Source organism: Lathamus discolor, chromosome 3, assembly GCF_037157495.1.
Source record: "Lathamus discolor isolate bLatDis1 chromosome 3, bLatDis1.hap1, whole genome shotgun sequence".
NCBI classification, from domain to species: domain Eukaryota; kingdom Metazoa; phylum Chordata; class Aves; order Psittaciformes; family Psittacidae; genus Lathamus; species Lathamus discolor.
In genome coordinates this window covers 38,947,398-38,973,015 of record NC_088886.1, presented here as the reverse complement: position 1 = coordinate 38,973,015, position 25,618 = coordinate 38,947,398, and the positions used below count along the sequence as shown (strand labels likewise).

The 25,618-nt window shown below is 47.9% G+C and overlaps 1 protein-coding gene across 2 annotated transcripts in view; it reads left to right on the top strand.

Annotated features, from left to right (window-relative positions):
* Positions 1 to 163: 163 nt before the first annotated feature.
* The window catches only part of KCNAB1 (potassium voltage-gated channel subfamily A regulatory beta subunit 1), a 69,982-nt gene continuing 44,527 nt past the window's right edge, over positions 164 to 25,618 (top strand). The window contains exon 1 of one of the 2 annotated variants that reach the window (XM_065672649.1): positions 164 to 544. In XM_065672649.1, coding sequence (XP_065528721.1) covers positions 303 to 544 — 242 coding nt within the window. In that variant the 5' untranslated portion in view covers positions 164 to 302. Of the gene's footprint in view, positions 545 to 19,519; positions 19,741 to 25,618 lie in introns of those variants that run through there. The other variant, XM_065672650.1, reaches the window with a different exon arrangement.

The following is a 25,618-nucleotide window of genomic DNA, read 5'->3' as shown; positions in this document are numbered from 1 at the left end:
TATCCCTTGGAGTATTTGACCATTACGGGTTTCAGCAGACGAACAAGATTGCTGATCTTGGCCAAAATCCATCCTGGGCATCAATTTACAATGAGGTACTTGCGGTAATATAAAAGATGGCTGGGAGAAAAATACTGCTCCATAATCCTGTGGTCCTCTTGAGCAACACAACCTGGGCCATACCATCTTATACTGGTGGTAGCATGATGGCGTTGGGCTCTCCTCTGTAGGGTGGAAGCTCCTGAGGACCCCAGCATCTGCTGGTCAGTGAAGGTCTCCCTTTGCAGCTCCATGTGTGGACCATGCATTTGTACAAGCCTGCCTGCACAGATATCCCACCCCACAAGCTGAGCCTGCAAAAGCCAAGTGAAGCACTCTTGAAGGGTAAAAAGCAAAGTGGGGGTCCCAGAGCCTGCCCTCCTGCCGTGGGCTGGCCAGGGAAACTGAGCCAAGCCACTGAGCTGAAGCAGCTGGAGAAGTTCCTGCACCTGCATGGGCTGTCGCTGCAGGAGACAGTGCGAGCTGAGACGGGAATGAAGTACAGGTACTTCTGCATGTGCCTTGATGGGGTATTTGGTGGCTGTCTGCATGGCAGCAAACAACTCGAACTGCAGGGAACGTGACTGAGCAACCTGTACACACCTTCAGACAGGCTTACAAGATCTGAAGATATTGTCTGCCTTTAGTACCTTTTCTTCTCTAAGGTTTCTCAGCACCATAAGAATCAGTGTGACTTTGGGCAAAGCTAAGTGCATGTGACCTGTTAAAACTTTGCATCTGTTCTTTCTCTTCCGACATTAGTTGTTTGTGTCTGTCTGCTGAAGTGTCCCTTTGAAATCTGGGTACAAGTATTTACTCTTCCTGGTGTTCTAATGAAAACTCATTTATGTGCATTAAAAGGACAACAGCTGAACTGTGAAACAGAAAACTTAGAGAACAAAGTCCTTCTGAATGTGGAGGGTGCTTTCATGTGTTCTCTGCCATGAAACTAGAGTGAACGGACTGAAAGCTTGAGAACCACAGTTTAGCTGGGTTCAGGCTGTGAAATACATGGCTTTTGTGTTAGAAAGAGCATTCAAGAGAGGGGGTCTCATCCATGTGGGCAGGCTTATCCATACGGGGAGCTGGAATAGCCTGGGGAAAGAGGGTTTAGGCTGGGGACCATGGGTGAAGAAGACATCAGTGTGTTTAGTCTATCATTTGTCATTTTGTTTTGTTTCAAAAAAGATTCATTTATGAAGCATGACACCTCATATGGAAAGTAGATACATTCCCTGTGCTTCTAATGAAAGGAATTTCTCTTCAAAACATTTGCTTTTGCAAGAGATTGACTTTTGCCCATGGTAAAGTGAAATAAGACATTTACTATTTTTATGGAAACAGCACAGTTGTGCCACAGCTTTAGCTGCTGTCAGGGGAAATTTGTTGTTTGGAGACACATTCCAATGGGGTCTGAGTGTGCAAAAGAAGTGCTTTGGAGCCAGTGTAAGAAGAAACGGCAAAGGGCTTTGTACCTCTGTTCTGCTGGTGCTGTCTGGAAATCCATAGAGCAAGTTGAGGTTACACAGCCTTGAAAGCCAATGTAAATAAGTAGAGAACTGAGTCCACAGCGTTTGAATGATGAAAAGGGAAAATGTCCAAAGGCAATGGACTGGCATCTCAGGGATGCCATGTTCCAAACTGAGCAACAACAGAAGAAATCTCTGGCATCGTTCTGGGTTAGCAGGAGTGATGCTGGCCCTGGGTAAGATGCTCTGGGTAACTGGGGTTACCTGGAAGTCTGCCTCCCTTCTAATGAGAAATTCTTTTGTTCCACGTCCGATGATTCTAACCCCACGTGGCAGTTGTGTTTGAAGCAGTTGTTAGCACACACATGAAAATTCCCATATATCTTATCTGTCTGCTAATTCTGCACTTTCTATTGTGTTGCTCTACTGCGGATACAGCTTAACACTTACTGTGCCCTCCCTGGGAAGCTCAAGTAAGGCTGTAGCTATGCAGCATTCCCATAAAGCAGTTATGATCTGGTGTCTAAAGTTCCCTCCACAGGGCATTATCCTGCAAGACACCCTGATGTACAGACACCTCCCAGATACTGAGCCGGACTGCTACTGAGTCAAAAATGCATCAGTGAAAACCTGACAGCAATATTCATCTCTACTTGCTGCCGCTGCACAGGAGAAAACCTGAGGAGAAAACCTGCAAAGAGGGTGGGGAGAAAACTTCAGTAGGGATGGAAACCCAGTCCCCAAACCCACTGGAGGCTGGATGTAAGTCACAGAAAAATGTAATTCATGAGAGATTCTGGGGCTGTTTTGTGATCCAGGGGTAGTTAGCCTTGGCCTTGAGACTTTACCCAGTGCCAAGGGCTGTGGTTGCATGCTCAGTTCTAGCAGGGGCTCCGTGCAAACAGCTTCATACACCTCTCTGTTTCTCAGCTCATAAAATGGAGTGGTCTTCATTCATCAGAGCCTCTAGTAACGGTAAAACAAAGCATATGCTTAATTTCTATCCAAGCCAATGGATTCAAGTATGTGCTTGACTTTAAGTACGTGCATTTGTCATAGTTGACAAACAGCTATAACTTGTTGCATTTCACATATATCTGCAAGAGGAAGATGTGTACAGGAGAGGGATTTGCAGAGGGCTCTGCTGCAGCACAGGAGGGATTTTCCAGCAGTCATCACTTGCTGCTTTCTACAGGATCTTTGCTCTTTTAGCTTTAGAAGTACAGAGGCTTTTCTAGTCTTACTGTGAGCTTGAATGTTTTCTTTGCCAGCATGGTTTGTTTTGCCTTTCAGACATTTCTTCAGATATCTATAGGTCTAGTGTAAAGACAGCACAATATAATCCCCTTTTTTATTAAGAGCTATTTAATTATGTGTGGAAAGTAATAATTTGTTAACAAGAAACACTTGTTAAATACTCATAAGCTGGTTTATTTATAGGATGATGATTAGTTCTTTTTCCTTTCATTGCTTTAGCAAATACAGCTTAGTTCAGCCTATTACTGAAAAACAGAAAGTGCAGCAGCGCATGAGCTTAGTTTGTTTCTGACAACAATACTATTTCTCTCAGATGAAATGCCATTTGCAAAGCCAATTTGGTGTAGTCTTATCCAACTGTTCATTGCATGGCTTCCTTTCCTTAGGGACTGTAGTGACAGGACAAGGGGTAATGGGTTAAAACTTAAACAGGGGAAGTTTAGATTGGATATAAGGAGGAAGTTCTTTCCTGTTAGGGTGGTGAGGCACTGGAATGGGTTGCCCAAGGAAGTTGTGAGTGCTCCATCCCTGGCGGTGTTCAAGGCCAGGTTGGATGAAGCCTTGTGTGGGATGGTTTAGTGTGAGGTGTCCCTGTCCATGGCAGGGGGTTGGAACTAGATGATCTTGAGGTCCTTTCCAACCCTAACTATTCTATGATTCTATGAATCCTTTCATACATGCTTTGCTGAGGTCTGAGCTCTTAAGGACTGAACTGTGTGGGCTAGTTCTGCCCTCACACCTGGGAAGCTGTGACTATACGTTTTCTCAGTGTTTTGCTCATACATGGTTAAAATAGTGTCTTTGCATTTAGGCAGCTGCAGTTTGAGAGCCCGGAGGTGAAATGTTATACATATATGTCTGCAAAAGCACCCAGGCAACTTTAGCAAAACATGCTGTTGGCAAATGTTACCAGTGGAAAATATTTGGGAAGGTCATGGATTCCTGAGGCACTGCTGGATTCACCCACGCTGCAGCCTTTGGAGCAGGGATATAGTTTTCTATTCATATTTTATCTATTTTATATTTAATTGAGATTTTGGTCAGGGAGGGTGAATTCTTCCTGTAGTACATAAGCCCCTGGCAAACTCTTCATGTGGAGTGAACCTCCCTAGGTTGTTCTGTGTTCCTGCATCCCGAGAAAGGCCTGGGCTGCACTGCCTGGTATATGTTGCTTTTGTTGGATAAGCTAATTAGAAACTTAACGCTGAAGCTCTCATATTAACACGGGCCAGCAGACAGCCCTTTGCAGGATGTTTCTCTCTTCTTTTCTGGTTGCAATGGGAAACCTCACCATCACAGAGGGAGTGCTCAGCTGCAGTGCTGAGCAAGGAGCTGGGCACAGTGATTGTGGGGACTTGATGCCACCTGCAAATCATCAGAGGCAAACTGTTGGTGTTTTCTTTTACCCTGAATCACTTGTGGTCGTGTTTGTGTGAGAAGGAAGAGGTGGCTCGTGCTGGTGCACAGTGGGCAGAGTGCTGGTGATAAAAGTAGTGCAGTGACCAGATAGCTGATATCTCGCAGTTCTGAAAAATTAAAATACTGTGGCTAAATACAGCAAGAGGGAACAGCATAGAGCTCTAGGGGCAAACAGATGGCAAAAGGGCTGTGATTTGTATGTCTAACTTAGTGTGCGTCTTGTGCTGGTGCAAGTCTGTGTCAGGAGAAGCAATAGGGGAGTGAAATACGCAGTCTGCGGCACCAGAATGAATGTTGGTTTTCCTATGTCATTGCTTACTTTTGAAGTGTTACTAGAGATCAAACATGCCAAATGTACTAGAAAGGCTCTCCAGTTTGGTAACCTCCCTAAGATGACTATGCCACTTGGGTAAAAGGATCAAATCCTGATATAGCCTAAGGCTTTTTGTGAGTACCAGGGTTTTGTGGTGACCACTGAAGGCACAGACCAACATGGGCAAAAAAGATAAAATGCTCCTGCAGAAAAACTATTGCTGAAAAGTTCCCCTATCTCTGAGTTATGTAGATAAGAAAGCAAACACCATTTTAGATAATGTAACATCCATAACAGTAAAATACTGTTGATTTTATTAATTTCTAGGAGCCGGGACATTTAAATTCCTGCAGCCCTTGCTGGCCATCCCATTTCAGGTGGATACAGCAAGCTGGGCTGTAGAAAGAAAAGGTCTCTGAGTGATGACATTGTCCCTGCCCCGGGTGATTAAACAGGCTTTTATTTTAGGAGAAAGGTGATTGACAGGCGTTACACCAGATGTGTTTAAAATCGGGAACGGCCTGTAGCAAGTAACTCGCTGTGTCCCATAATGCAGGGGCAATGCAAATGAAACATTTTGACCAACAGGTTTAAAACCCAGGAAACTATTTGCCTGTGTCTTGTAGTGAATTTGAGGGACTTGCTGTCATGGGATGTTTTGGATGCTGAAAGTACGAGCATGTTCAAAATATTGCTAGGAATCAGGGAAGGCCACCAAAGACTATTAAGTATAAAGGTATTAAACCTCTAGCGCAGTGAATTTTTAAATAGCAGGTAGCAGAAAGCTGAGACCATGTACCCAGAAAGGCATCACTGCATTTTTGTTCAATGCCTTCACAACCTTTCCTCCTGGGAGTTGGCTGGGCTGTGTGGCTGGGCTGCAGGGATACTTTGCTCTGTGCCATTATGGCCGTGCTTGCACTGTGTGATAGGAGATGGGTCAGTATGTAGGGGATGAATGGACAGATCGCACTCTTCAGCCCTTATTCCTTCTTCTGGGGTCATGCATGTACCCGTATAGGGCTGCCCCAGAAGAGAAGAGTTTAAGAATGATCACTGTGCTATAACTGCTTTTCCAAGGTCCCTTGGTCAGGCTCATTTAATGCATTGAAGCTCTAAAATATCTAATCTTTAGATGGCAAAATATATGAAAGCACTTGATGTGGTCCTATAATCCTGCACTGTAATCCCACCCTAATCTGCTCAATTCAGAGCACAGTTGTGTTATATTTATTGGGATATAGCTTACAGCATTAATGTTTCCCCTATTTCCTGTGCAGATTGATCTATTGAGCCACATCCAGCTGTGTCCTTTTTTTAATAACCAGCTTAATTTTTCATGAGTGGTTTTCTTTTTTCCTATTTTAATCTGTTCAAAGTACATGTCCTGCCATCTAATGCAGTGGTGATGGCAGGTATACCCATGTTTATCCTTTTTTTCCACGATTTCAGCTTCCACTCCTTAGTTTCTGTGTTATTTTTGTAGGGCTCCTGCCCATACCATGCAATAGTGGGGGAGGATGAGATGAAAACAGGGGATGTATGTGGGTTATGATGTGAACAGGGTATCCCGTGTGTGTGGATGGCATTTCTAGTGTGATATTTCCTCCTTGAAGTAAGAAATCCCATTTTGCTCCTTCAGAAGAATGGTACCTACAGCTTGCGAGCAGTGTGAGCCCCATCTCCTCAGCTGGCTTTCAGCAGGAGGAGCTCTTTAGCTGCATGTTCAGTGCTGGCTCCTGATCCCTCTGCTTTCTGCTAGCGACAAACACGTGTGTGCGCGCACCTGCACACACATGTACGTACACGTGTGCGCACCTGCACACACGTGTATGTACACACATGCACACACACTTCCTTTTGCAGTATGAAGTCCTCTGCAGAGCTGTGTAAAAGGTCAGATTCAGCCTGCTGGTACTTCCAGGGTTGTTCATGCCTTTCTGCAGGATGCTCCCCATGCCATAGGTACTCGGCTTGTGGGGAAGACAAAGCCAATTTTGCTTCCTGGCTCACCACCGCAGCAGTAAATCCCAGCTAACCCTTAGCTACGTGCAGAGCGGCAGCTCCTGCCGGTGCTCAGCAGGAATTTGCATGCTTGCTGCTACTTTTCACGCACCTTCTGCTCCTGTCAAACTCTGGCTTGAAAGCCTGCACTGCCAGATGCTGAATAAATCACTGGCTCCACGGGCAGCGGGCTGCCTGCTGAGCCTGCTCTCCGCTCCCCGTGGCGGCATCAGTGGTGCAGAGCGTATCCAGCATCTATCCAAGCAGCTGACTTGAAAGTTTGGGATATTTATATACGCGTTTGAAGTCTGCAGTCTGTGCACATGCCCTAGGATGAAACTCAGTTCGTGTGGTCTTGGTTAAAGTAGGTTTTATCTGGGAGTCTTTGGGCTGACTTTGGGATCTGCTGACATTGTGACATTGCCGTACATTCCACTGACACAGACTGCTGAATCGTGGATCAGAGTGGGGTTGAGTTTATGAAAATACCAAAACATTCCCCAGCAGCTGTGAGGTTGCTGGTTTGTTTAATGTTCCATCCTTTAGGGAACAATCACAAAACCAGGCTCTAGCAAAGCTTTGAAAAGGTTACCTTCAATGCCAGGCTGAGAGCACATCTCTCTATTGCCAGCTGTGGTGTGTACTCCAGCAATGCTGACTGGCCCACAGTTCAGGGGGAATAAAAAAGGATTTCGATCTTCAATACAAATCCAATATTGATGCAATAGCAACTCTTTTGTTTTGCTTAATTGAAGTAAATAACCAAATGTGATGGCAGCTGCTCTTCCCTCCTGGCTGCTCTTTTTTCCTCCCTGCAGTTACTCCTCCTGCCTCATCCACATCCTTCCTCCACTGCAGGTCTCCCAGGATGAGCAGAAAATGCCCCTTTTCAGCCCCAGCAGTGCAGGTCTATGGCTTAGAGAATTCACTCAATTTTGCTCTCTTGTTTATTATTAATTCTAATTTGTACACTAATGATTATTAATAGTGAATTTTCATTACATTCAGAGTTTGCAGGGCTTGCAAGTTAGGGGTAAAGAGGAAACTTTACTGGAAAGAGATGCAAAAACATTTAGGATGAAAAGTGCTCTTCTGAGATGGGGTGATATCAGAAAGAATTTGGCAGAATCAGAGAGGTGTCTGAGAGGAACTGAAGCTGCAATGTAATTCCAATCGAGGTTAATTTTCACAGAGAGCTGTTGGGTCCAGTGAGCATTTATCACTGAATTGCAGTCTTCTCCTCTTCCTCAAAGTCACTCCAGCATCAGGAATTAGTCACCAGGTCAGGGAAGTGGATGGAAATTCAGGTTGTGTTTGATGCCAGTCCTGAAGGACGAGGTACTGGTTCCTGGGGTGCCACTGCAGCGCTGCCTTAAGGCACACCAGGACTGACTGCAGGAAATAACACAGGAGTTAACAAATGTAACACGGGGCAGAGCTGGAGCGGTGGGTGAGCTCCTGGGGATTCTGCTCTCAGTACTTCCAGATACACTTTCTAGCACTGTCTGCTCTGAAAGACTAGGTGTAACCGCAGTGCTTCAGGATGCTCCTTCAGTCAGTGACTCCCCTTCCCTGGGCAGTCTGTCATGCTGGTGCAAGTATGAATGTGTTATGTGTGCTCTGGGAGTACCAGCATCACCCCCGCATGCTCAGCAAGTGGTGGGGCTCAGCAGGGTGATTCTTTGTACTGGTCTTTGAATCAGAACTTCTTTTTTTTTTTTTTTTTTTTTTTTTTTTTTTACAGTTTAAGCCAGCCAAAATGATCAACTGAAATGTGTTTCTACTACTCTGTGTTTCCCCCCCTTGCTGAGGTGATCACCTTTATCTTTCTATGTCCCCCCCATCAGAGGCCCCCATGGGTGTGCGGGTTGGATGCAGGCAGCCAGGCTCGGCTCTGCTGATGCCCAGGGAGGCTGACTTTTGAAAGGCAGCTTTTCCCATGGCTCAACTGCCTGCTGCAGACCTGCTACTGCCTGATAAGCTTTTTTATTTTGACTTGTTTTCAATGTGCATTTTCACAGTTGCTTGGCTTCATCCCCATGCCAGAGAGACTCCAGAAGGCAACACAGCATTTCCATAATTCCAGTAGCATGGCAGCTATTTTTTCCTGGGGTGTTTGTAAGTATGTGGGGGTCCTTAGTGTGTCCAAATAGGCACAATGAGGCTGTTGGGGGAGCTGCTTACAGCTATCCAGCCGCAGGTTGGGTGTAAGTAGCTCCTCCTGCCAGCCCTTGGTTGCCCACCCAGCTGGGGTGATGAAATGCACATTTTTCACTGCAGAAAAAGACACCTTGTAGATTGCAAGCATAATTATTCTTTTCCCCTGAGGACCTAATGAGCGGTTATGCATTTGGCAATAAGTAACAATCCTCTTGCAAATCCTTTTGTTAATTAAATGGGCGCCATTCCAGCATGAGAGTGGTTGCTCAAAACCGTTTGGGATGTGTTGGAAGATCAGGGACTACTTGTCTGGCCAGCACTAGCCCTGGGAAGAACAGTGAATCCTTGGCTTGGAAGTGCTTGGCAGTGCTTGGAGGTCACCTGAAAACTTGACGGTGCCTTGCATTTAATTTGCTTAAATTGTTACGTTGCTCTGAGATACGTTGTGCTCCTGCCTTGGCTGCAGAAAAAAACCCAAGTTAAAAAGCCTTTGCAGAAGGATCTGGAAATGAGAATTGCAATATTTTTCCTCTTAGCCCAAAGGGAGTGGAGGGAAAATCAGGGAGCCAATGCGTTACCGCAGTGCCTGGCAGCAGAATGCTCTGCCTGCACCCCATGACAATGTTCCCAAAGCCTGCTCTGACAAGACTTCCTGGTGGGAGAAGTCACCCTGCTCAGGTGAAAAGCAGATTCCAGAAGGCATAAAACCATAGAATGATTTGGGTTGGAAAGTACCTCGAAGACCATCAAGTTCTAACCCCCCTTCCACTAGACCAGATTGCTCCAAGCTCCATCTAACCTGACCTTGAACATTTCAAGGGATGGGGCAGCCACAACTTCTCTGGGCAACCTGTGCCTCACCACCCTCATAGGAAAGAACTACTTCCTAATATCTGAAATGTTCGATTAATCTGAAAAATTTCTTTCCAATACCTGAAATATATGAAGTCCTGAAGTGATGATTTTTTTTTAACTAAGTCGTGGAGGAAGTGCTGATGCTATGGTTTTGCTGTATCACTTTCCTCAAAGAGGAGCCTGTCAGTGTGAAAAGGCAATGATAAAATTAATTGGCCTGAAGGTCATTTCTTAGTTATCAGCTGTGTTCAGCAAATGACATTATTCTGGGTGATAATTGTCCTCAATGACCAATTCCAGCAGATGCCTCTCGTTATTTTGGGGGTGCTGGTGAATGTGAAGAGTTTTCTCTCCAGTGCAGGCAGTAAGGTCTTGTGCCAATTTTGCTGAATGTAGCTGATGGGATTCTTACTCTGTGACACTCACTTTAATAACTAGAAATGTTATAGCAGCTGGAGGATAATCTCAGGAGAAGAATTAAAATCCTCAAAAAAAAAAATCTAGTTTGGAAGGTGATATTTTAATAGTGCTTATTTTTCAGTATTGCTTTATCTAAGTGAATCACTGATGGAGACATTCAACTTTCATTTAGTTCGTTCACAGAAGAGCGCAGGTCCCCACACTGGCTGGAGAAGGATGCATCTCAAGTGAAAGCTGCAGGTTCCTGGGCGAGTGGGACGTTTAGCAAAGGAGTATCTGTTGGAAGAAAGTTTTGTGAACAACATAGTCTACTGCAGCCCATCTGTATTCTGACCCTCTGCCAGCTCATCTCAAAGAATCAGAAGTTATTGCATGATAATTAGTCATCCATCTGCTATATCATATATAGTCATCCCAGAAAAGGGCGAACGGAGCTGTGTATTATTCAGCATCCAAGACCTTAGCAACATATTTTTTCATCTAAGTTAGTTTAGCATTTTAAGCTGTTACAAGTAATGCTCGGGTGATATTTGACGTGTATGGATAACAAAGTAATATACATAATTGCCTAAAATCTACTATTCAACAAGCACAGCCAAGCTGGAAGAACATAGCTTGGGCTGAGCTTTATTTGGAATACGTTTATCAATCAGGTCAGCAAAGCACCTGGGGAAAATCTGCATTTTCTATACGCAGTCTAGAATATGAGTATGGCAAAATGAAAAGCCACGTGTTTGCCACAAGCTGCCACCCTCCGTGCATTTTCTAACTCTTCACCTTCCTTTACACTTTTTATGGTAGAAAATGTGGTTGTAGTTGACAACATGTAGGTGTTATTTAACATCTCCTGCAGGGAGGCTGGTTTGTGGCCAGCAGCTGTGGGCTGTGCTTGGGGCAGGCGTTAGGGCTGGCTTTGCTTCCCTCAAAAACCCCTCAAATGCCACAGGAGTCACAAATGTGCTGAGTAGCCTGCAGCTGTGTGCTGCCTGATACCTGCATCCCTGAGCCTGGTACATCAACCCTGAATGCCTGAGGATAGCGCCAGGCTCCTCTGGGTCCCCCTGCTGCGGATGCTCCTCTCCTTTGGGCAAGGGATGGATTGCTCAGTAACTGGGATAAGCATATCAGGGGCTCCAGCCTGGCCTGCAAGGAGGGGGTAGAATGACAACAAGAAAACCTCTGTGCAGTGAAGCTTCATGCAGCTCTGTTTTAATCATGTTTCATACATCAATATAATGGTCCTTTCTGAAGCCTTTCTTGTAAGCCACTGTAAGTCTCAGATGACTGAAAAGTCATCTGAGAAATGAAAGAGGTAGCATGGAAAAATTGAATTACCTGGCTGGGAGTGGGCGCTAGGGCAGCTAATAGGGTGATAGGCAATATGCTGGTAGATGTTTTCTATCTGCGGGCATAAGTGACCGATAAATTGAATTGGGCACCCGGTAAGTTATATCCCCTTTGTAAGACACTGAAAGTTCTGGGTTTCAGTTTCAGTATTGATTCTTTTACATTATATTAAGTGACAATTTATTTAATATTACATAGAGCTGGTTAGCTATTGCAAAACTCTCTGGTAGCAGGTAGCTCCCTGGGTGTCCAGGAGCTGTACCAGAGGTGCTGTTGGCTCTTGGCAGGTGCTCCTGGCACCCAGTGTGGGGCTGGGGAGTGGGTGCCTTGGATACCTGGGGGGGGGATTGGAAACTAGGTGGGAGTTTATTCATTAATTCCTCTAGAGTGGATCTCTATATGATGTATGGATTGCAAAAATAAGAAAAGGGAGAGGGGGGTGTGTGTGTCTGAACCTGGGTGGGTTTAGGAAGATATTTGGAAAAGGCCAATTTTCTCTTTCAGTGCTGTTTGGTTAAAAAACCAAACCAAAACAACAACCCCCACCCCCCCACCCCCCCCACCCCAAACCCCCAAACAACCAAAAAAAAAAGCCAAACCAAAGCAAAGCCTCCCAAACCTCTGCAGAGCAACCTGGTGCAGCCATGGCGAGGTCATAGCCGAGGGTCTCTGCCTCTGGGGTTCAACTCCTGCTCTGGCAGAGCAGAAACCCTCAGTGGCACTGCCCACAGGGAAGCCATCTCACACATTTATTACCCTGCTGGCATCTGGCTCAATTCTAACTAGAATTAAGGAAAGCTAATGCAGTTTTCGTGCTGGTTTTGATTTGGTTACCATTTCATCACATCCTGAAGGATCTATAATGTGAACGTGAGGGCTATCATTGTAGAAGAGCAGGGCAGTGTATACTGTTTTGCAGTGTGCCCCACCGCCCCCCCCCCGGGGCTGGGGTGATGCTGCGTTATTTGTACCCCTGCCTTAACACGTTACACACATAAGCAGAGCCAGCAGCCTGGCTCTGTTTGCCCACGCTGCTCCATGCTGTTACACTCCCGGTTTCAATCCCTTCTGGTAGGATGGAGACCTCAGGGCCTGGAGACATGGGGCAGGAGATGATCACAGGTTTTGTGTGCTATCAACGACAGACGAGGCTGGGTGCAGCAGCCAGCCCGGCTGAAAACCTGCCAGAATGGTGTGTTTTAACTAAAAAACATTTAATAGGGATTTTGATCCGTCTTCCTCAAGTGCCATTGCAAATGCAAATCAAGTTTTCCATGTGAAACCAGTGAAGATACGACTGTTTGCTTATATTAAGCACAACGTTTTTGTTCTGCAGCTCATTTCCTTGTCAAGCTTCCAGCATTGTTATCAAAAAGAAATGTTCCTTGTGTGTTTAGATACACCCAAAAGACCTACAAATAGCTGCAGGCTTCGGTGCTGCTGCTTCAGGCGGGACCACTCCTCAGCGGAGCTTGTGAGCATCCCACTGCAGCAGGGCCCGGGCTGTTAGTTGAAATTAATACTATGGAAGTTCTTTTGGGAGATGCATGCTAATGCCAGCTTGCTCCTGGGCATTTCTTCCCACTCTCCTGGGTGGCAGCACTTGTTATCTCGCCAATGTCCATATCAGCCCAATTTATGGAGATATAACGGAACTGCTGCAATCATAAGTAATTAGCCCAGCAGGAAATGTGTTCTCAAACAGCTATTGATGTGAAGTGAAATGGCTGAGAGATGTGCATGGGCTGTATTTATAATCAGAGCTTTTATGGCCCAATGAAGCTTTTATTGGGACATAACACAGAATTCCTCTGAGTGCGCCGCGCTGCACTGTGGAAGATCTGTCGTGTGGCAGTCTGCAAGTCAAGGATTTGTGACAGTATATTAAGATAATTCTTGTGAAGACCAGTGTTGCACAAATCACCTGTGCTGGATTTTGGAAAGGCAGCTCTGGAATGGCTGCAGTGGCTGTAGTGAGGTCTGGTCTGTTACATAAACTAAAGAAGGGCATTTTTGGAGTGGAAAACTCCAAGGGCAGAACCCTTCATTCCCCAGGTCCTACTTCTGGAGCAGGATCCTTCTGCCATGGTGCTGCTGGCTGCAGTTTTAGTGCTTCCACACAGCTTTCTGAAGTTTGGCTGATCCGATTACACTGCGTGCAAAGTCCTGAGCATCTGTAAAAATGGCCAGCATGGTTGAAACTCTATCATGAATGCTGAAATCATGTTTTTAATATGTCTTCAGCCTGGAAGTGGTGACTTTTTCTGTCCCGCTGCATCTCACCGTTCCTTGGCGCTGCTCTGACAGTACAGCAGTTGATACTTAAGGTCTGTGCTGCATTTTCCATCCAAGAGCCAGGTTAGGTGCTGGGTTTGCTGGTGTGCGGAGTGATGCCGGGGTCTCCTCTGCGGATGCCTGGTTGAGGTTCCCTAGGGCAGTGCAGGGAGCTGCTGCTAGCACAGCCTGGATGGCTGCTGCCGGTGAGAGGCTGTGTGTGCAGCACAGGGAAAATGGTTCAGACTTTTAATTTTGCACATAATTATGCAGTGGCAATGCAACACAGATCGTTTGTGCTGCCATAGTGAGCAATGATAACCGTAAACTTCTGCTTATGCATAGCATTGCAGTGATGTTGGTAACAAAAGCAGTTTGAGCTGTGTCTTGTTCCAGGAGCTCTTTGAGCCTGCCTGTGCACCTCGGGGAGCATCTGCAGGGCTGGTGGGATTGTCAAAATGCACTGGCCCAAAGGGTGCCCTGGGAAAGATGGGGCTCAGGCAACCAGACCCCACAGCAGGAAGAGCAGATGGCTGCTTTGTACTGTGGAGTATATAAATGCCCTTTACCTGCCAGGAGCAGCTGTCTGAGTGCTGCCATAGGGTCAGTACAAGCTTTGGCTGTGGGGTATGGGCACACAGATCCTGGCAGGCAGGTGTGGGGTTGCTCGAGACCCCAGGGCTTCTCTAGAATCTCATCATAGGTAGCTTGCTCAGTGGCATCTGCTGTCCCCAGCTCACAGGAGGTCCCCAGTGCCTGGCAGGGACACTGGCCCACCCGTGGGCTTTGGCAAAGTCCCTCCACAAGCTCTGCGAGAGGCTTGCAGCTGCATGAACCTGGTGCGAGCAGCCAGTGCTCTTGGCACAGCCCCCACTGAAAAGCATTGTTAACTTTCCCCCCCATTATACCATATATATGCAGACACAGCTTAAACAAAAAATAGCTAAACTGAAGATAATTTTATGCATTGCTAAAAAGGAAGGCTTCTAGGAAAGAAACTTTGCCGAGGGGCTTATCTGACATTGGTGCTGGCTGGTGCTATGTTCACTGCTGCATTAACTTGCTGTCCCCTCTCAGTGTTGAAAAATTCCAGTTAAAAACCTTAAACCAGCTGAGATGGCATTGTTATTGGTGACCTGGATTACTGGTTAGCATGCAGGGATGTGGGTTTATGTAACTGGCTGCATGTGGTTGGTGTCCAGCTCTCCTCTGTATCACAACCTGCAGCCGGACATCACGGCGTGTCTTCCACAGTGCATGAATGCCTGACTGAAATAAGGTGAAAATGTACCCTAATCGTGTTGTGATTCATTAGAACATCCCAGGGTCTTTGCCTGTCTCACAGCCCCCGTGTGTCCTTGCAGATGTACCAATCCTGCCTCCCTTTCAAAGCAGAAATGGGTTACCTGGATCAAAGAGGAGCCAGGTAGCTGCTGAGATCCCTGCAGTGGTGAGGGGGGGGTGCAGAAGGTTGTTTGTGGGACAGCCTTCCTGGATGTCCATCCACTTGGGCATGGAGCCCCAGTACCTTGTCCCAGGGTGATAACTGGGGTGGATTTGTTTTATCACCTCTTCGGATTGATTTTGTTAGCACTCAAAATTTAAAACACAATTTTGTAAGAAATTAAGGGTATGACTGAGAAATATTCAGATTATTTTTGTGAAAGATTAGATTTTTTTTATATAGATCAATGAAAATTTCTGGGTTTACAGTTTTAGGTAGAAATGTGAACTTTGCAGCTGGTGGGGAGACATTTTATTTCATTTTATAGAAAGTGCTGAAGGATTTTGCATGGTAAAGCACAAACAGCGCAGGGATGGGGGCAGAGGTGATCTGCACTAACTCTTACCCCATTCTCACCAGCCGCCATAGACTCACTGCCCATGCAGTGTGCATTGTTTAATTAACATATGCGGCTATTGCAAGTACAGCTTGCCGCTGAGGTCTGTGTGCAGGAAAGGCATGAAATGAAGTCCTGCCATCTTAAAAAATTGATAGAGCCTGCCAGAACTTACATGTGGTGTATTGGTATTACCAAACATACAGGTTTTAATTAGATTTCGTGAAATGAATAAGATGCTAATTGGTATTTGTTCAGTAGGATGCTTTGCTTTGGTAGAATGGCACAGCAGAGTAAGTAGTGCAAATAGCCTAAGACTGCAGCCATCAAAAAGCAAAGCCTCAAGCTGGACTAGGTACCATGTTTCAAAGTTGCTTCAGTATGAAGTGAAATTAAAAAGAAGTGAAAGAAAGAAGAAAGTTTGTTCAGGTTGAGCCAGGGGGGAGCCAGGTCCCTACCAGCTTGAAGGGTTTTGTACAACCCAGACCAAAGGACCTCATTTCATGTTTATACTTTAGGCTGCAGAAGCATCTTTTCCTGGCTCATTACAGCATTACAGGGCTGCTGCCCGGCCCCTGGGAGCAGAGAGCCTCCCGCCTGTGCGGAGCACCGGGAAAGGGCTTGTCCATCACTCACTTCTGCTGTACTCAGCTGCACGGCCCCTTTGTGCCTCTGCAGGGACCAGACCGGGTCTGAATAAAGGGTTTTTTTCTTTCTGGCTGTTTCCATTCTGCTCGCTGTAGCGATGCACGTCCTCCCACCCCTGCAAGGGCCTGGGCAAAGAAACAAGCTGTTCAGGGCATTGAGATGTGTAATTGTGTAGGAGCCATAGAACATCTCCTGGCTTCTGCACTTGCCTAGAGTATCTTGCTCACTGTAGGTTTGTGCTTGGCTTTGTTTCAAACCCTGGGATGGATGCAGTGGCTCCTGGGATGAGAGCTAATGGGGATCACAGGAAAAGCAAAGTCAGTGTGGTTGTATCTGTGTTAAAACAGATTTGCTTGATGAAGCATTTTGAGCAAGTTATTGAACAAGTGATTGTCATCTTCCTCATGGGGGGGAAATGTATATGTGTGTCTTGGCAAATAGCTGCATCTGTAGCAGTTTGATGGCACTGAATCAGCACAGAGAGCCTGGCCAAAGGCTCGTGGCTGAGCCTGAGCTGCCACTGCACCTCAGCGCTGTCCTCCACTGAGGCTGTCACGTACCTCTTGTTTTATAAGCTTGGGATTTCCATGGTACAAAATTATGTTATTCTAATGTCTTAGTCTAGAAGTGCTTATCTTGTTCAGGGAAATTAAATAAATCCTGTATTTAAATATCTATTTCTTTGGCAGGCACTGTAACCTCTCTGAAGCTAAGCGGCTTGAGTTAATATGGTCTGTGGGATGCCAGCACAGAATATGACTGTCCCTTTCTGTTCCTTCCCGTGGCACCAGAGGGCATGGGCAGCCATGGCAGAGGGGATGGTGACCAGGACCTGGGTGACAGTGACCTCGGCACATTCCCAAGACTAAGTCATACCATTCAGCAGAGCCAGCTGCTGGCTGCGCAGGGAGCTCTCCAGGGACATATAGAACAACGTGTAAAAATACATCTTCTTGAAATATCTGTGCCCAGCAAGAGGATGCTATATGTCCGTCAGAGAGAAATAATCCCAGTTTTGTCCATCTTGCTTTGGGCTCTGAAATGCAAAGCCGAGCTCCAAAAGCCAAATGGGTGCATAGTCTGTACTGGGCTGGCTGTGCTGTCAAGGCAGAGCCCTGTGGGTGCCTCCACTAAAGCTCTAGTCCCACGGAGGCATGGAGGACGTCCTGGATGAGGCCGCACTGTGGGATACGTTGGTGTCAGCAACCCCATGGCACGTTCCCCAGGTGGCACACTCTTTTCGGGATATTTAAAGGACTAATTTGTGATCTGTAATACTAACTCATTGATTAGATGTCTGGAAACTCTCAAAGCTAAATCTTGTGTCTGAGACAGAGCCTTGCAGCCATTAGTTCAGTTTGATTTAGCTTTTTGACTTCCACCCCACAGATAGCCCTGCTCCTCCTCCAACCCTCGTGCCAAGGAGGGTTGCTCACAGCTGGGAGTTTGTGGGCCTGTTGTATGATCAACTGTTAATTGTCTTTTGGAAAATACCACAAAGTAATTTTCCTTATTCTGATATAATGCTTTCCACCCTCAAAGAAACATGCAGTATAGCATTAATAAGCCATTAGATAAGCAAACTGCAAAGCGATCATCAGAAGCTATTCACCCTGCTACCCTGGGTGGTCTCACCTGGCTGTCCACCCAGCCAGTCTTGCACGCCCCCTTCTCAGCAGGATGGGGAGGGGGGACCATGGTTTACCCCTGCTGCAGGGGAGGAAATCAAAGGTTTTAATCTTTCAAGACATCTTTCAAACCAGGTCATCACTGCCACACCAGCACCTCCAGCTTCTCTCTTCTTGCTGCTGCTTCTGGTAAACATTTGTGTGCCTTGAGCAGGAGAGAGCCTGGCAGGTCACCCGAAGGGCTTGGGGGATATCCAGCTTTGGGGCCGCTCACACCCCGGAGGGACAGGGTCCTGGGCAGTCAGGGCAAAAGGTGCCCCCACCCTCACCCCAGCCCTCGTGGGTGCCTGAGGACAAATTTAGTAGTGGCATGTGGGGAACCCCTGTGGACCACTCCCCACCGGCTGGTGCAGGGCTGGGGAAAGGGCAGCGGTTGACTGTAGCACTCACCCACCCTCCTGCTCTGTGCTGCCACCCATGCACACCCCAAGCACCGTCTCTCATGGGTCTGCACCCGGGGTATGCCCAAGCTGCTGCCCACCCCCCTGCAATTCCCCTCTCCCGCAGGGCTGCTCTGCTGGGTGGCAGTGATCCTGGGGGTGACTCCAGACCGCCCCATCCCTGCCTCGCCCTCCAGTGCGCAGCTCACCAGCCCAGGGGTCCCCGCCCTGCCCCTGTCCTCTCCTCCCAAAGCCAGCGCCCTGTGAGAGGTGGCACACGGCAGTGGGCACTGACGAGCTCTTGGAGCGGGGCTCCCTGCATCGACTGCAGCCCCGGCTGCACCAAGGGACAGGGATGGTTTGCTCCAAAGACTTTGCGCTGCGGCTTATTCAGCGGCGATGCCGGGAGTGGGGGAGCGAGGGGGGGGGGGGGGAAGAATTAACCCTGGCACTGCTGTGAGCGTGGGTCTGCAGGCGGCGGCTCCGGGTGCCAGAAACATGGGATTAACGTGTTAACTCACTGGCACACTGTAGCAGAGAGATTTTTCTCTCTCCCGCCGCCCTCCCCTTCCCCTTTTTCCATAATTAGCCCATTTTAACATCGAATTTTTCCCCGCTATAAGAGGTCCTCTCCTTGCTTAGCGATGCCGGCAGCTATTTTTTCGGGAGGCATCTGCCTGAAGTGCCTGTCTTCCCCCTGAGCACAAAGGAGGCCCGTTCCCATGCTTCCCACAAGCTCCTGACGGGGTGATCCCAGGAGCCGCTGCAGAACTGGGGCCGTTCCGCCTCCCTCACCGTTGCCAGCTCCAGCGCTCAGCGGGGCTGCCATGGGTGGGATGTAGCGGACTGCTGCATCTGGGCGAGGGCGAACCGGATGGATACTGCTGGTCCATAGAGACTGGCTGGCGAGTCGATGCTTCTTCAGCCAGCAAGGCTGCCTGATCAGCAGTTTGTGGTCCAGCGGGTGCTGGAGCCAGCGCTTGCAGCATGCCTGCATTGATTTAAAACCGGCAACTAGGAGCAAGCCTCCATCAAGACAGAGCGGCAGCTGCTGCTGACGGTTCATCATGAAGTAACAGCTTTATGTCTCTGAAAGCACCTGACTGGATGGATGCTTTTGTCTAAGCACCAAATATTGCAAAGGGAGATCTGAGAGTGAGCTGAAACCTGCTTTTGCGATTGCTTTCTCAAGTTCGGGTCTTCTCTCCGGGCATCGCAGGGACACAGCCCGGCTCTCCTGGAGACCCCAGCTGCCTCGGCTGCTTCCGTGAAATTGAGGTCGGCAGGTTTCCTGGGCAGCGTTTGGGACCGAGCCCTGCACTGCTGGGCAGCCTGCAGCCCTCTTCAGGGCGCCGGGGGCTCTGGCTGCGACCTGGACGGTGATTAAAGGCGTACTGAGGGCGCGATGCAAGTGTCCATCGCCTGCACAGAGCACAACTTGAAGAGTCGAAATGGTGAAGACAGACTCATCAGCAAGCAGAACACCACTACCCCGAACGTAGTAAATGCAGCCCGGGCAAAATTTCGGACCGTGGCTATTATTGCTCGCAGTCTGGGGACATTTACCCCTCAGCACCACATTTCATTAAAAGAATCCACCGCAAAGCAAACGGGCATGAAATATAGGTATGGTCACAGTATCGTTCTTTGTTATGTTGCAGTGTAATAGCTCTTTACTTTGCCTCTAAAGAATTGCCTGCCTGGATGCATACGATTTTGCAGAGGAGCTCTCTACTGAGGTTATTAATAGATTTTTAAACTTGTGCGCAACTGAATAGCATTTGGGTGTTAATGTTTTTGCAGGTACATGTGTTTGTGGTTTTATACAAAAAGCACTTGCCTGAGTAGATTATATACAACATTGCGAATTTATGATAGTGGGATTAAGATGGTTTCAATTACATGCTCAATGTAATGCATGTTGGTACTAATGAGCAGAAAAAATGATTAGCAAAGCATGTTTGAGGCTGGACAGGAAAAGTTCATTTGCAGCATGTTGTGTGGAGGTAAAAAGCGTCTGCCTTGGGAACCATTTCGTCATGGTGATCACTCAGTGACTTTTCACTTGGTTCCCTTAGTGAAGATGAGATCAAAGCCAATTTCAGGTGAAATGCAGGAAAAATAAACCCAACCCACAGGCATTCTGATGAAATGCCTCATGCATCTTACAGATTTTTATTTCTCTTAACCTAAGCAGGAAGAATAATGAATGGCTGTTGCTTCAGTTTGAAGTGCTCAGTGTGGGCAGCTGATAAGCCTCACTGTCACACCTTCAGCTGAAAATGAGAAGTATTTGTATGACTTAAGTGGTTGGCTTTGCCTGTTCAGGATGTCCCTTTCAGCTACTCCTGGGTGACGTTACATGGACTGGGGGAAGGGACTAGCTTGGCAATGCTCTGCGGCCCTTGCCCAAGGCAGAGCAGCCCGACATCCGGCACAAGGAGGTCTCCATGGGCAGGGTCATGAGGGGCACAGGGCTCTGGGCAATTTTGGCTGTGCTTGTTCCCAGTCCATCGAATAATGGCTGTGTAGCCAGATGTTCCTCATGGTACCTGGGACAGGGACGCAGTTTTGCACTTACACTGATTTTACGGTCCTTGGGACTGATGCAAAGCCAAGCTGGCTTTAGCACTATTACATGAAATTCAAGTGTGAGTGCAGCTCATCACAGGGCTTGGTTTTTAGGCACTCCTGTAGTTCCAAAAATGTCAATATTAACTCTCCAGGAGCCATATAGATGGGATGTATTTGCTGTGAGTTGCTTGAGTGGTTGATAAATAACACAGAGGCTTTGTTCGAGTGGGAGCCTGGCCTTTCCGACTGCTTGATCCTGTTGTTCAGCTGTGGACAACTTTCATCACGAGCATTGCACGCTCCCGTTGCTTGCTCCCCAGCATGGTTTTGGCAGCAGCAGTGGTGCTGGCGGCACTGGCAGAGGAGCATGCAGTGGGAGCAGAAATGCTGATTAATACATCCTGGAGCCAGCTCCCAGAGGATGGAGTGCTGTGGGTGTCGTGGTGGGGAAGGCTCAGTGCTTTGGAGGTGTCCTGGGGGGTGGCAGTCCCAGCTCCTGGGTGCTGTGGTCTGGCCCAGCTGTGGCAAGGGCGGTATCTGGGGGATGGTAGCAGGTCCTGCCCAAAGAGAGGCAGCTCTCAGAATCAACATAACTTGTCCTTTAATCAGCCTCCTTGGTGGAGTAGGGGCTGGTGGAGTGGTCACAGCCGGTCAGGGGCTTCCTGTGACCCCCTCTCCCCTCCCACAGCCCTATCCATGCTATTGCACTTCCATGCCTCAGTTTCCCCCATAAGCACATCTGTGGGAGACATGTCTTTGATCGTGTCCTTCAGAGACATGATCTGTTACCAGGTCATGGCTTTTGCTCGCTGGGCTTTCAGACACCATGTACTGATGGCTGGCAGTTATCTCTGCTGATTTCCTGTGGGCTCCCAGCACTATCAGGGTACCCACCCTTTGGGTAATTGAAATTCTTTGCTGCCCACATGACACAAATGCTCCTGCAGACTCCAAAGTTGGGCCTTTGTAGATTCTTTCTGGCTCATTTCCAGATAAGGTTTCAAGAGCAAGGGCTGAATTGTCCCGCTGGTGTCTAGCACGGCCCTGATGGCTCCCCCAGCTTTTGCTGTCCGAGACCTGGGGAATTGCATCAGGAATAGCAGCTCATTGGTGACAAGGCTGATGTTTTATCTTTATGACTAATCCCTGTTTCTGCTCCCAGATCTCTCCATATCTAGAGCTGATTTCTTCCCCAAGACAAGAAGCACAGGGGAATTTGGAGGAAGAGCTGACTAAACCTCCGGGCTCATCTGTGATGCTGCTGAATTGAGATAACCTTTAGTTAGGGAAAACACCTACCAACAACGATAAGGCTGATATTTCACATTCATCTCTGGATCTGGTTCCTCAGTCTGAGGGAAATCCAGCACACAGAGAAGCCAAAGGCTTTCCCCAATGGCTGCAACAATAATCCTGTAAAGTTCCCTTATATTTGAAGCTGAAGTCTTTCCCAATTCCTTTTCTGCTTGAATGATGTCCCTGATGCTAAACTATACAGTATATGCTGCTGAAAATGACCCGCTAGCTAAACTGCCCCTTGTTTTACACTAAAAATACCAATAGCCTCTTCTCCCTTAGACCCTAAGGGATGCTGCCGCCCCCCTGGCAAGGGCTATCCCACAGCTCCTACACCACTCCCGGGATGCTTCCCAACCCCAGTGCAGCCTCCCTCGGCTGCCAGGCACTCCTCATGCCAGTGGGATTATGTAAAAGGGAGAGACAGCTACTACGCCTGTGACAGGGGTGGGGGCGGGAGAGGAACCAGCTCGGGGGCTTGTCATCACACGACATGTTTCTGGACCCATTCCAGCTCAGAGACCGAATTGAAAGATAAAAGACAAAGTTTACCGGAATAAACGTGTTTATCAGGGAACATCTGCAAATACTAGGACTCAGGTGCATTCCAGCGGCATTCTCATGAGCAAACCTCGGTTTTATGTTTGCTAAATCTTATTTTGCATGTTCTCTGTCAGATTGTGGCATCAGCCGGATGGGACCCCCCCCCAGATATCGCCTCTGCTGACACTCCTGGGGACAGCTTCAGCTGCCTCCTGCGTGCAAGAGGCAAAGAGGGAGAGGGGCCATTGCCTTTTATCCTTTTTAATGCTCCACTTCAGTTCCGCTGGGGAGCCTGCCCAGATGCTCAGGGAGAATAGTTGGGATCACTTCAAGTCTTTCCTTGGAAATTATGTAGTTGCAGTGCTTGGCTTGGAAAATTGCAATCTGCTGCACCACTGCTGAAAACAAAGGATGTACTTTTGCATCCCTCTGGTGGGAGGAGGGCTGGCAGGCTGGGTCTTCACCTGCTTTGGGCCATGAGAAGGTCACAGCTTAGGTTCTTCTTCTTCCTAATTTGCCTAATTCATTGTCAGTGCAATCCAAGTTGTCAGTAAAGTGGATCCAGCCCTGACCCTGGTGCGTGGGGCTATTTGAGATGTGCCACGGCTAGCACAGAGAACAACTTCTTAGCCTGAGACTTGTATGACCAGCCTCCCCGTGCACAAACTGGCAGCCTTGCCATCATGCATGCAGAACGGCAAAGCCTTGTCCCAGAGCATCCCGGCTGCCCATGATCCCGGTCCATTCTCAGGACGTGGCGGCGAGCTCAGCCATGCAGGGCTCAGCTCTCGCTCCATCCTCTGCGCTGCTGATTCGGGGCCGTCAGCAGTTCAAAAATAGCCCTTTATGAGAGCTCTGCCAGCGCATGGGCACGAGGGACCCAATTTACAAAGCTCGACTATTTGTGTTCAGAAACAATTGATGGCAGCAGCTTTGACCATTAACTCCAGTGTGAGCCTAAACAAAAAATCTTGAACTGCAAAGGCAAACTGGTGGAGTTAATAGTCTGTGCTCACCCTGCGGCTGGCACAGAGCCTGCGGCAAGGCACAGAGAGGCCACGCATTGTCATTTTTGGGGAAACCCATCCCTCTCCCTTGGTGTGGGATGCCCAGCCCCATCTCACGAGCTACTTATGGTCACCATGCCCATGCCACCACAACGCTGGGGCTCCTGCCTGTGCTGTGGAGGTCTCTGAGGACAGGTGTTAGTAACGGCTAGCAGGGATGTAAGCAGCCTCTGTGGGGATGCCAGCCTGGAAACCTCGTTCCTTCTTGTCAATGTCTGCAAGGGCATGTGCCCTGCTGCTGCAGGCGCCATAGGGGAAACAGTGCTTCTTGTAGTCGCTGGGCACCGGCCGTGCAAGGGCTACATGTCATTTTGTAAGATCTGGAGCAGCTTTGGCAACCAAAGACCTTTCACAGCCACCCAGGAGGTGCCAAGCTCTCCCTGGTGCTGGTGCTGCACTGTTCAGTTACCGCTGAGCACTGGCTGCTGTTTTGGAGGGCAAAGCACCGGCATAAACCCGAATGGATGCAGAGAGTCTGGAGGAGACCATGGGTGCTGCTGCCTGTCCAATCCCTCCTGTCAGAGCCACAGGTATGTCTCAAAATCGTGGGTGCCTGTGCTTGCAGCAAGCTTGGTGCAGGGTGGCCTGGTCAGTCTTTTCCTGGCTGGCTGCCGGAGCGCTGCTTCTTGCCAGGGTGCAGGCTGTGGGACCTTCCAGTGTCCCCAATGGTGCTGAGGCAGTGCCCTGGCCACATTCCAGTGGAGGTCATTACATCCCGCTGGCTAAAACTTCATCAGGAGTTTGCAGTCATTTTTCTTCACCGTGTGCCTGAAATCATGGGCTATTGTCAAAGCGCATTAACAAAGAGCCGCTAATATATTGCACCGCAGCGGTGGGAGTGCTCCTCCGGTGGCTCTAGTGGGATGTCTCTCTTCCCCCTCCTGGAAAAGTGGCTGTGGGCTTGACTTACTCAGGGTCAGAGCAGCACTCCACTGGCCCTGCACACCAATTACACATATTAAAAGGCATAATAAAAATACAGCACAAAGAATTCAGCATCCTGCTTTTCTGCCTAAATAAATATCTGCTGGCAAACACAAATAAGATATGTAGCAAGTATAAAACTCTCAATCCTATGGTTAACTCAAACCTTTCCAGGTCCTAGCCCAGAGGGGAGAGATGCTCTGGAGCACCTTCCCTCCCAGGGTTATCGGGCTGGGGAGAAGAGCAATTGTGCTCCTGGGAAACATCCCACAGCCATTCTCCCTCCCTGGAGACATCTCCAGCATATCTACTGAGAGCTTGCAGACAGAGTAGGAACTGCTGCCTGCAGGGGATGGAGCCCTGCAAAGGGTCAGAGCCGTGTGATTACCATCAGGAAAATGACTTTTGCCTCTGTGATCTCTGGCGGTTTCTTCCACTCTGTTGAGCATACCCTGGGTGACCCGTGGGCTAGAAGCATAAATTGCAATGCTTTTATTAAAGTGCAAGTTTCTTACGTAGAAATGTAGTATTATTAATGCTAGAATTGCACCAGAAAGCACACTTTGTATGCAGACCCTGTGCAACATGCCTGGCTGTATAGCCGATCAAAGTGTCGGCTTAGAGGAGTCAAAAGCAAACTTCCAACCTGCCAGTTTGGAAACGCACGCAGGTGACTTTGGGCTGCAAAATTAGTCTGGAAATAGAAGATAAAGCTCTTATGCTTTTCAAGGGGTGTAAGTGAAAGCAGGAATTTCTTAGCAGTGTTTCAGGACTTGTGTCTTCTTTTCCCTTGAACCTACAAGCATTAACTGTAATAGCTACTAATGTATTTAGGAATCTGTGGTTTATTTAAGTCTTGCTTCAATTATGAGTAGTTTTAAGCACCCATATACAAATGGCACAATTATTTTGATATAAAATTACATGTTATTTCAGTAGCTCTCCACATCAGGTTGATTTTTATGGCTCATCGTCTGATCTTCATTTTATTATTGTAAATTAAGACTATTTCAGTGAACAGAATGGATTTACAGTGAATTCACAATGGTTTTCCCCCCAGGACTCTATCTTATAATGGCTACGGAGAAGGCAGGAATAAC